This window comes from Montipora capricornis, chromosome 3 (assembly GCF_036669925.1).
Source record: "Montipora capricornis isolate CH-2021 chromosome 3, ASM3666992v2, whole genome shotgun sequence".
NCBI classification, from domain to species: Eukaryota; Metazoa; Cnidaria; class Anthozoa; order Scleractinia; family Acroporidae; genus Montipora; species Montipora capricornis.
In genome coordinates, this window is record NC_090885.1 from 13,758,626 (window position 1) to 13,771,090 (window position 12,465).

General features: G+C 39.9%; 1 protein-coding gene and 1 long non-coding RNA gene across 5 annotated transcripts in view; one reads left to right on the top strand and one right to left on the bottom strand.

Annotated features, from left to right (window-relative positions):
- LOC138041144 (adenosine receptor A1-like) lies at positions 1-2,905 on the bottom strand. The gene has a single exon (XM_068886915.1). The coding sequence runs from the start codon at positions 1,835-1,837 to the stop codon at positions 800-802; it is 1,038 nt and encodes a 345-aa protein (XP_068743016.1). The 5' UTR covers positions 1,838-2,905; the 3' UTR covers positions 1-799.
- A 9,133-nt stretch (positions 2,906-12,038) lies between these two features.
- LOC138041145 (uncharacterized) overlaps positions 12,039-12,465 on the top strand; it is a 9,320-nt gene continuing 8,893 nt past the window's right edge. For all 4 annotated transcript variants that reach the window (XR_011130753.1, XR_011130755.1, XR_011130756.1 and 1 more), the window contains exon 1: positions 12,039-12,465. This exon is cut by the window's right edge and continues 13 nt beyond it. This is a non-coding gene — a long non-coding RNA (uncharacterized lncRNA).

Here is a 12,465-nt window from a genome sequence, read left to right on the forward strand (position 1 = left end):
CTGTCTACCGCATTTAGAGACACAAAACACAGTGACCGTTTATTTAATCTGATCTCAAGAGAGCTGAAACAACGTCTTAACTCAGGAAGGTCTTATGATGCGCTCAATTGACCGTACTCCGGAATAGGAATACATGGAATAGAAGTTAGAAATCCTTCGTTTTTATGGAGATTCACATCAAATTTGTCAAACATCTGCTGAAATGCTATTTTGAACATACTTTTAATATCCTTGTCGCTTCAAAACGCCAGACATATCGTTTTAATCATCGCTCCACGTATTCTTATTCCGGAATAGGGTCAATCGAACACACCCTAAGTTTCAATGAGGACAGTTAAACGTCAAATTAAAGGGAAATTCTGCTGAGAAATTGAGACAAATAGGCGTTTGCTTGAAGCCTCATAGGTGCTGAAAGAATAATTATCAAAAATAAATATCCTGGCAATACGCCCTCGACCTCCTTCCAGTGAGTGAACAAAGGATGTCGATTCACTGTCCGCCTTGGTTCTCCTAGACATCTGCTGAGACAAATTCCCCTGGCCATCTTATGGAGGTGTCCGCTTTGTGGGCCGGAAAATCGTATGGTTGAGGTATCTGCCATTGTGTGGCCGTTTGCTATGGCTTCATGTTCTCTCGATAACTGTTCAGAATTGCGAGGTCACGGGTCAACGACCACTGAAGAATATTGACAAAATGCGGCTTTTAAACGAAACGATGGAAATTAAGATTACGGTAAGTAAGCTATGCTTAGATCCGGAAACGAAAAGAACTCGAAAGTTCTCGGACGTGGCGTTGTCGATCATTGTATGTGTGTCGTGATATCATGACCCCTCTCCCTCTTCCTTGGCGTTGAATTAACTCGATGTAGAGTTCGCATTTCAAATGAAGACATCTTACGTCTTTTACCCTTCTTTCTACACGTTACGATCCATAGAAAGGCTCTTCTGCAGTTATACAAACGCCATGAATAAATGAACGGGTTCATAGAACTGTTCGCTAAAATAAGGAGAAATTGCACGTCACGAGCCCAGACGACGAGGTCACAATTGCAAGTATTGCACAAATTAATGACGTATATTAAAACACACGCTGGAAGATAACAGGAGATGAATAAAGCCAGCATGATGAGGAGAGTTTTGGTAATCTTTTGCTCCCAGCGCATTGTGAGTTTCTTCGCACGATTTTCCTCTGTACTGTCATGAAGATTGTCCCATTCGCGAATTTGACGACGGAATATCTTATAAATCCGTACATAAGCAAGCAGCAAAACTGCAAAAGTCATCACGACAGCTGTGTTGGCAAACAGGAAAGCATAGTGAATAAAACCCAAGTAGAAATACGCGAACGGAAAGCTAAGTGACAGCATCCACACCAAAATACACACGAGTACAGCGCGCATCGGATTAAGAGTCGCTCTATATCGAAAGGGTGAAGTAATTGCGAGGTAACGATCGACGGTGAGAGCAGCCAAACTGAGGACGGAGGCAGTACATGATATAAAGAACGGCATATGTACTGAAGCAATAAGCGTTCCATGGTTAATCAATCCCAAAGCGCTCTTGAAATGATAAACGGCTGAGACAGGGTCTGTAACGATTCCGACCAACAAATCAGCAATCGCGAGGTTTGCCACAAGGTACATGAACGGAGAACGTAGGTCCTTGTTTGGATCAATGAACACAGCTAGAACGACGAGTAAATTACCTGGGATCGTGACAAGACTCAACAAAGCTGACACGCCGCCTGTTACAAATGGAAGAGAAGTTGGGAACGTAGAGTTAAGGCATGGTGTTAACGGAAAAATATAATCTTTCTCCATTTGACTGAAATAGATCATACAGCTTCATCCACGCACATAACTGTTGACAAAAAAGATGCACGCTACTTCTTAATATTTTTGTTGGATTGCTGCCGTTTGTACAAACATTGAAAACAATAGAATTCAAATTTGGCCAATGTCCAAGCTGATCCAAAAAGAGGATCACATTCGAAACGGATGCCTACGTGCCTACATGTAGCATCATGTGACTCAGTGACAGCAGGTCAAATATCATCGTGGAAAATTTTTGCGTCGAAAAAAACGAAATCGATCACATTTTGCTGGTTTTATCTCTGTTTTCCCTTTTCTTCGAATATCTTGCTCTAATTGCTCTTAACCACACCTTGTATCTTTTCGTGAATGGTCTCCACACTAACATCTTGAGTTACACTGTTGTACATGAAAAAAAAATGTTAACGTGCTATCTTGAGCCCAACAGCCAAACCTTCACAAAATTTTAATGAGCAGGCTATGCAAGGTGCTAGAAAAAAATAGGGGTTTCAGGCAGCGTTTACACGACACCGGTCGAGACCTTTGCCGAAACTGGGTCGATTTGAAAACGCTGCCAAATGTGGAGAGCGTCCTGTAAACAGCGAAACCGCGTCGATTTCGTATTGTTCGATTCAAAATGGTGAATTTAGCACGTAGTGCAGCGCTCGCTTTTACTATCACGACTTTGATTTCCTGGCGAAAACGGTTCGGTGTGAACACTTTCAAACTGCATCGATGTTGATGGGGTTTGGAAGTCGTGAAACCGCTTTCGTGTAAACGTTGCCTAGAATAGTGGGGCAGCGTTTACACGAACGACGTTTCGGATCGACATCGACATCGACACTGTATCATTTTGAAAACGCTCTACTTTTGCAAGCGTTTTGAAATCGACCCGGTTTCGCCAACAATCTCGATCGGTGTCACGAAAACAAAAGAAAACGATGCGGTTACAAATGAAACCACGTTCGTGTGAACGCTGCCTGAGAAATTCTACAAACGGGAAGTTCTAAACGAACGATGCCTCGTAGAACGAATTAGAAGGGGTCAGAAGTTGAGGTATCGTACTTGACCGCGCCCACAAAACTGATAATTCCATTTAAATTTCGACCATAAAACTCGTATTCATGTTACTTGAGCAAATATTCTCCCAGCGAATATTAAAATGATATGGCATTTCAACACTTAAAAAAAAGGAATTCTGGCTTCAAAACTTGTTATAAAAATTTGTGACCAATTCGTATCGCCGTTTCGCGATACGTCCACTTAATTCAAAAGCTTGCTTTTGCTTTTACACTAAAATATCAAGAGAACTAACAATATCACAGTAGTCTCGTTTTCGTGGCTTGCGCTGTAAGTTACGAAAGTTGTGAGTTTTTGCTCATTGTTTTAGTTAATTTAATAGTACATGTTGTGGCCTCAGCCCGAGAGCGCGCTTTGTTTCTTGCAATACACGTTTCTGCCATGAATAGCGGGCCTCAGGCGCGCGAAGCGCGCTTGAGCACCATGGGTAAGATTTTTTGGGAAATCTGTCCATGCGAGAAATTTTGGTTATGACGTCACATACTTCCGCCCGTCCGCGCGTATAGGCTATCGGAGTGGGGAGGCAGGAGAGCCTATGGGGACGGGAGTGTTCGGGCAATTTTCCTTGGCGGGGAAATCGCGTGGCGCGTGGCAGCGTTGCATTTGGCAACCTGCTTTTTTCTGACAGGAAATCACATTAGTGACGAGCAACGGGATAAAGAGCGGGAAAGTCGTAGAAAAGCGAAAGAGCTTGAGACTTCAAAAAATTTAAGGGAAGAAAGCCTCGAGAGAAGCCGAGGAAGGAGAAGAAGTAAAAATTTCAATGAAAATCACCGTAAAGCTAAGAGAAATGGAGCGAGAGACAAAACACTTATTTACAACGGTTATCTTTAAGGTTGTTTTCCTTCTAAATATATGCCTCACATATTTAAAAAACGAAGAAGGCCTGAAAACGTTTGCAATTCCGTGTTGACAAAGATTCTTACATATTTCAACGATCATATTTATGGGCTTTTTGTGTGAAACCGATGTTCAGTCGTGAGCTGCTTTGTTTGACTGTGAAATTGCAGTAGAGAAAGCGAAATTACTACGCTTTAGGTTGACCTTTAAATTAGTAAGATTTTGCTGTTGTTCTAAACTGTTGTTCTAAACTGAAGAGACAGCCAGGTGATCTGGTGACGTAATTTAGGGGACCGGGAAGAAAAATTTTAACGCCGTATCCCATAACCGCGCGCGGCCTAAGGTGTTGTTTCCAAACTCCCTGCAGTATTGCCATCGCCAAAAATCAACAGATCATTACGTGTCTACGACATTTCCTGTTACTGAATGAACCGTCAAGTAGACCCGACAAGATCTAACCTCGCCTCTGCCATGTTGAATTCGAAAATAAGGCCGAGCGCGGTTGTGGATCTTTCTCCCCAGTCCTTCGAATTACGTCACCAGATCACCTGGAGGGAGTAAAGATTGACAGTCATACGGAAAAATGTAAATCATTTTTAGTTGTTGATTACCATTGTTGGTTATTGTTTGCAAGGCTTGTTTGTTTACTGCTGTCAGCTCAGAGGTGTTTGACGAAGATTAATTTTGTACTTTATGCAGAAGAATAATTATTTCCATGTACACTATATTGCTTTCTGGGGTTAGAAACGGGAGCTCCGCTTTTTTAACGATAAACGGTAACCCTTTGCTTGATATGTATAGAACTGTGGCAATTTATTTTATACCAACGTACTTTTTTAGATTATTTTGCAGGGTCAATCTCGTTCCCAAGGCTTTCTCCGCCAAGAGTAGCAGAAAAGCCCTGGGAACGAGGTTGTTGCCGGGTGTCTACTAGTCTGAAATGTCAGCCGTCTCCTGTCTGGGCGAGGAGACGGCTGACACTTCAGACTAGGTGGCTACAGCTGGCAAGAAAAAAATGAGCTAAAATCAAACAAAGTTTCATTGACTATTTAAATTAAAAAGGAAAACCGCAAAATTCACCCTGACTTTTGCCTTTCAGCTATTTGCCTTATGACCTATGCCCAAACTACTAAAAGATGCTCGAGAAATTCGTCGTCCTATCCATAAAAAAAAAAACATGCCGGCGACAATTTTACCCGAAAAGTATCCGAGTTATAATTTCGGTTGACTTTGTTCGGTGCAGCAAAATGGACAATAGCATTATGAGGCGGTGATTTCATTGGCTAAAAGCAATGCACTTGACCCCTTGGAGCAATACATTTCACCTCCCTCCATAAAGAAACTCTTTTTGCAACAACAACAACAACAACAACAGCCGTGATGTTTAGTGTCGTTGGAGAGAATCATGTTCTGCGAGCGCGAGGCTTCAAACAGCCTCCATAGACCAATTTCGATACATTAAAATTCAGTCCCAAACAAAAGACATCATCTCGAGGCTCTGAGGAATACTGATAAGGATTTGTATGAGTTTATTCTCCAGAGCCTCGAGATGATACCTGTTCTTTTGGACTGAATTTTCGAAAGTGGCCTATTCTTAAAGAATTCGACAAAAATCCGGATTTATAACATGTAGTGGAGCAACCAAAGCGATATGTGCTGTGTTGGAGCTTCAGTGTGAAACATTTAATGTCGTTCTCCGATTCAGAAACTCATGCACATGTTCTGCCTGAGTGATGACAAATGACACAAATACAATAGCAGTTAAAAAGTGAAAATGCTGGATACAGCCTTCTTTCTGCCTGTTGACAACATAATGAAATCGTCTGCACAGTAGCGGTATGTTGGAAATGCCCGAGATTTCTTAGTTTCTTTCAGTTATTCTTTGTATGAGCATCATCCGCGGATGCCATTTTTTTTTTCTTTCTTTTAAAAGGACGGTGCCTACTAATTCAAAGGTAATTTTGCGCGGTTTACTGAATATGCGGGAAAAGCTGATCTTAACAAGTGTTATTGAAATCCAAAAAGAAAATTGGAGGTAACAACGCATTTTTTGAAGATAATTAATCAGCAATATTTGTAAAAAGCTTTAAGAGACGGATCGTTATTTTTCTGGAGGGTAGAGGGGGGTATGGAGAATATGGAAAAAATGTTGGTAGGGCCTAAAAAGACAAAATAAATTGTGTGTAGACATGATATGTATAAAAAATATGGTTTGCGTAGAGGTCAGAGAAGCTTGTAACCTATTAATAAAAAATATATTCAAAACTGAAATTTAGACTAAATGTATGTAGTTGTTTGTAGACAGGATAAAGGGCCCATTAAAATCAACATTTTATTTGACCAAATTGGAACGCCAAATATTGATGAAACAAATAATTGAAATAAACAAAAGTAACACATTGGATCTTCAAATTGACCATGCACAAAAATAAACGCAAGCAAAGCATTTCAAAGTGGTCATGTTGCAATAAAATCAAATCAGTACAGAAAAGCCTGCAACTCCCTTTGCGTATTGCCTTTCGTATGCTCTTTACTTCCACCAGTAGCTGGGTAGGAATTAAAATGGTGAGTGTTTTATGAAGAAACAACAAGCTATTACTAGGAGCTTACATGTCCAACATAAATTGGGTATAGCTTTTCTGAATGTTTCTTCCAAAACTAGTTTAATATATTGCGCTTTTCAATGACACAAGGACAGGACATTTAAAATTCAACAACGGTTTCGCTTTTCACTGCTGCCAATCATCATACTGTACATCTTAGAAAACGAAAAAAAAAAGTTCAGAGGTGTCAAAAAGTAACGTTCGCGGGCAGTGATTGGCGGATTTCGACCCGCTTTGTAGATTTCTCTTTTGCTAATTCGCCGTAAGATATTAAATTAAATAATGATTGACTGCAGCAAAAAGGGAACCTCCCTTTTGTGCCAGAACAAAAATAAATATCGGAAATAGATTGTTTGCAGGAAGGGTGTTGTTCGAAAAAGCGGAAAACAAAAATAAAAAGTTTGGAGAGGAAAATTTTTCACACCCTCACTCCAGAGAAATAATGGTCCGTCCCTAAAATACAAAGCAATTGATGGCGTTCTTTTCCAAATTGAAGCTTAAATCTAGTCTCTGAAAAATAAGTGGTTACCCCCAATTTTCTTTTTGGATACCAAGAGCACTTGCTAAGTTCTGCTTTCTCCGCATAGCTTTGAACCGCGCAAAAATATCCCTGTATTATTAATTAAGCACCACCCATAGGAAATCTGAGTATCTCGAGATGCGCAGAACGTACGCGCAATAACAATAGTAGGCACGGTCCTCACAATTGGTAGTTTCACGGTCTTTATGTTAATTAGCAGCTTCTTTGTGCAATTTCCACGGCAACAGTTTTGCTTCCAGGTCAAGTTTGTGCGGAATTGGTGTTTCCCCCTTTTTTTTTCTTAATCAAACATCATTCACACTCAGTGTGTTGATCAGCAGACCAACGGCAACATGTCCTCCCTCTTCGATTCGTGTGTGTTTGAGCAGTACTATCTGTCTTGCCTGATTTGAAAGGAAATTGAGATATTCCATCAAGCCAAAAATGTTGCCATCGCTACGTCATACCCCAAGCTTGAATAATATTGCTGAAGCATTTTCAGAGATATTCTTGATTTTCGTGATGCATCTTCCAGTGGAAACCACTGATGACATCACCAATATGCTAATTTGCATAACACAAAACTCAAATATCTCCCAAAAGAATAAAGATTCTTCAAAACGGAAAAGGCCATTCTTCAGCATTTTGAGAACCCTTTCAAAAAGAAATATTTTACTTATTTTTAGCTTCACAGGCACTTTGAAAGCTTTATTAACGTCGGTTTATTACGAAATCGCGAATTCAGTCGGCCTTAAGCGAGAGTCTTCCCGTGGTCGAGTTGTTTTGCAAACCGGAGGTAGTGAAAAGTACGAAAAGTAAATGACTCTGTTTGTGTTTGGTTTAGGGTTTCAATTTCCTGTCGAAACTATATAAAAGGGAAGTGGTCAAAACTACTACACTCGAACAGGACCCACCAAACCACAAAATAGATTGTGGTGTCTGCCAGCACACCCCTTGCTTAACGTCAAAAGATGGTGTCTATATTGCATAGCCACCCCTCTATCCAGCAGTAAAAAATTACAGTGAGATTCAAACCTCACTTTTCTTGTTTGTCTAGTAATGCCGACTCTTGCTAGCTGAATATTCCTGTGTCAACTCAAATTAAAAAGCCAATAAAATGTTGTCGGTAATGTTCATGTGATGAAGATAGGTGGTGTCTTTGAGAATCCCCCTACCCCAAAGGTGGGTCCTGTTTGAGTATAGCAGTTTTGACCAGTTCCCTAAGAAGTCGATAGTTTCAGTATTGTAGTGGCTGACAATTCTCGCGCCACATTTTCCCGCCCGTAACGCCGGTTGCATAAAGCTTTGTGTCTACGTTATGACCAATGAAATTACCATACTTTGCTTTCGTTTTGCCCAGGATTGAAAACGTGTAAACTTTCAGCTAAATATATCAGTGCAATTTATTTACAAGAATGAAGTGAAAGAAAATGTAATATATCGTAAATTTGTTGCAGTTCAGTTCACGGATGCTGCACAAAATGTAAAGTTCAGGAACATCGCTTGAGAAAGGCGTGATTTTGCGGCAGGGACAGGACAACCGAAATCACGTTGCCTGTATTTCTCGCTGTCATTTTAATGTGTGTTGACTTCATTACGAGACGGGTTGAACGTCCGTGTTGACAGAAGATGATCGGTGTTCGTTTGCCGAACTTAACTCGTTGAAATATTTGATTTCAGTTCATTTTCTGCATGTTGAGAATGAAAGGTTCTATCAGAACTGAGATATAAGCTAGAAAAATGATTTTCCCGTTCTTATTTAAGACATGCTACTGTTTCCAGTTTGCCCTCAGTGGACGGTGAACGCAAAGCTTAAAACTCTTCGTCTGATACGAATCTGATCGCATCACTGGTCAAGAAAGATGCTTGCACGAGTAAACGATCCGATTCTATTCAAAGTAGTATGGATGGAGAACGAACAGAACAGAAAGACAGGGGTTTTTTTTTTAGAAGATAATTACCCTCACATATTTGAACCAATTCACTTTTGCAAATAAGTAGATTACAGTAGCATGTACTGACACAAGCTTAGCATAACAAAAGAATCCTGTTACGTTAATTTCTTAATGAACTTTAAGTGTCACATGTATTTAGCGCTGGGCACAGCTGTGTGAAAGCCAACTCAAGTCTAATCAACTCATTTCAAATCATAGGTTGGTTTCTGAGGAGAGGGAAAAACCAGAGTATTCGGGGAAGGACCAGTCGGAGCAGAGAAGGGGACCAGCAACTTGCCCAACCCACATATGATGCGGACAAGTCTGCGAATTGAATCGAACCCGGGCCACATCCGGCTCCCTCCAAATGCATAAAACGAGTATACATTAAAGCGTTTCTTGCTATTTTTCAACAATACGTTCCACAATGAAAAACAGGCTTAACAATTACTTGTAAATTAAACAGTTTTTCCACTACGCTCAGATTCATTCAGTCACAATTTCATCGTGTTGGTTGCTATCAGCCCCTGCGTATACAAGCAATACGTCAAGCTCTAGATATACACAGCATGTTCTTCAACTGATAGTCAATTTGAAGTAATGAAGATTAACTTGACACAGAGCCAGTCATTTGGAGTGAGATGCACCCGAACTCCTCAGTGGCTTCGGTCTTTAGGTCACATTGCCGACACCTACTTCTATTGACTAATTAAAAGGTCATTACCTAGCAATTTTTGTATCACCGAGAATCCGAAGGACGCTTTTTTATCAATGGTAGCCGAAAAAGAATGATAGAAATTGCACTTATAGATGGTTTTCACAGTGACGTCATCAAATTCTAAAATCGAAACCGCGAGGTGTTTTGAATTTTTATATTTCAGAGGTTGAAGATGACCAAGAAATAAATCATTTACAAGTTTCGATACGAGTTCCATGACGTCTTTCGTTTCGAAAATACAGCATTTTGAATTTCCGAATTGTCACCTTCCATTGGTTGAAAAAAATGTCTATGCCTATGAATCTCAGCAGTCTGAACGTTTCAAGTACATTAGGAGATGTGCTCATACAAATGTATTTTATCTCATGAGCGAAAAGTAAGGGCTCTCATCGCTAAATGAATTCCAGATGTTCGTGTGGATTTCTGGCCGCCATATTGGTGCACAACGGTGGATCACCAACATGGCGGCTCCATACAAAACTCTATAAGTCTGCGTGAAATGCTTCGACAAATAACTTAGAAGCGATCGATGTCACGGTACCGCACAGACCTGAGAATTGGTGAGGTGATTCATAAATGTGTCTCCTACAACATTCCAAGTTCATGGCTTATTTCATTGACGGTTTCGATTTTATTATTTTGTTACGTGACAGTGAAAATGATCTATAATGCACGACGGAAACCTTTTTTTTTTTTTAATGCGTTTTGCGCGCGATAGCCCAGAGGTATTCTTTTTTGCCAATGTTTTGGAAAAGAGGACGGTCCTATTTGTCATAACAATAATGCCATATTCAAGTCTCAGATTCTTTAACAAGCACAAACGGCTCAACCGTTTTGGGAAACTATAGATCACGTTGGATACGGCAAACTAGCTGAAACCACTAAAATGTTGTTTTTTTGGTAAGCGGGGAAAAGCGGAATAACTGAAGAAAAACCTCTCTGAGAAAACTCGGAGAAGAGAACCCACAAACCCACACCGCTGCGTCTGAAAATCGAGCCTGGGACAAATGGATGTTTCTCCCCTCCACGTTTGTGAGTTTCATACCACTGAGTATCCGAAATAATACATTGTTTCTTTGGTTGTAAATTCGCTTCATTCCAATAAAACAAATTGATAATGAACATTGACCGAAAGTTCTATTAACAGTGATATACCCCGTGAAACTGCCCCCTTTGAGAACGAACGTCCGAGTAATCAGTCAAGCATAAAGTTTCTTTTTGAAGTTTCCTTGCAACTTTTTTATTTACGAAAGAGGCCCGAAGTTCGGGGAGCATTCTCTCTTGTGTTACTTTGAATTATTTCACCGGATTGATAACAAAACTCAAAATCAATGGTAAAAACAGCTGACGTTCGCTACCTGCAACAATTTTTCCCATTTCGTTCGATTTTTCTCCATGAAATGGCATTGCATTGCGAACGACATAACATATGACCATGAGTGCCGAAGGCTCACGTATCTCGGAAATACTTAGTTTTCAAGTTTCGCGTTGGACGACCTTTCTGCGCATATTTGTAAGATTACTTGAATTCCCCTCTTCTATGCCTCCTTTGTGGTATATTGACTTAATTTGATTTGTTCTTAATTTGACATTGTTGCTCTTCACAGAGAATCGTTATGTGGAGGCGTATTTACCTTTTTTGATATTCTTCCTGATCGATGTGACAATTTATGGAGAGGTCGTATAAAAGGCGTGAAGATTTAGGGCATAATTATAAGTATGTTCGTGTTAATATCTCACTTGTGTCACTATTAATAATGCCTGTTTTTGTGATCAAAAGACAATTCAAGTTGTTGACGCTTGCTTTTACGTAAATGTTTCAAATTTGTTTGAATAATCTAGAAACGACATGGGTATTTTTGTGGCCGTATCAACGAACGCACTGCACCCAGTAGAATGTAACAGTTTTACACAGGCAACGAGGTTAACATTTACCTTGGCTTTTTTAGCACTATAACCGAATATCAACATTTGAAAGGGGAATTTTGAGTGTTGACACTTCGTAGCGTAGGCTGGGAATTTACTTTTCAAATTAAGGCAGACGCTAATTGGATAAATTTTCAACGCAAACGATTTCATAAAGAAGAATTTCATGACGCTCTGTAAACACTAAGGGAAACTAACTGCTTTGGCTTTTAGCAAGCAGAAATGGTGTCTCTTTGGATTTTCCTCATACTCTCGTTTCCTTATTCATCAATTATGAGATGAAAGTTTCACTGTTTGGTTTTGGTTTTTTTCTTTTTTTTTTGTGAGAGATACGATATATGTGAAACATTTTATAAGCTTACAAGGATTTTGAACTTTATCCGTCTTAAACCTATTAATCAAATCCCGGGTAAGAATTGTTTCCGCTTGCCAGACGAAATTGCTATCGGATGAAGTGGAATTAACATAATGTTGAACATTTCGCTCGTAACTGAAATTTTCTTTTTTTAGAGGATTGTTGCCGCCGGCACTACAAAGTAAAAAACATCGATGGTGTTGAAATCAACGCCTTCCTCTGCCTATATAAGGCCATGCAGTTTTTTTCTTAATTGAGAGATCTAGAAGGAAAAAAACTAAGTTTACGTCTCATTGAAATCAGTCAATGCCTGATACTAGGTGAGGTAATTGATACACTTTCTCTGAGGGAGCAACACTGCGGTTAAAAGCTCCTAAACTTCGGATAACTTTTCATTGACTTTCACTGACTGAAAAGGTCAGTTCCATTCTGAGTATTCATCAGATAAGGAGAACAAATAATCTAGAATGGAGAAAATAACTTTCATCATTATAGCAGTCGCCTTAACGTCCTTAATTGTTGAAGAAAGTGCTGGGATAACTACAATTATCCATGGGACAAGGATTCGAGCCATTCCCACAGAAAAGCCAAGCAAAAGGCGGACACGAAAGAAGGGTGTCGCTAAGATTTCAAATCTAAAGACTACAACAAGGCGAACTAAAAGACATCGCAGATATCA

Bases quoted from the DNA above. Each gene is read 5' to 3' on its own strand.
- LOC138041144 (XM_068886915.1), bottom strand. From the start codon at position 1,837: ATGATCTATTTCAGTCAAATGGAGAAAGATTATATTTTTCCGTTAACA.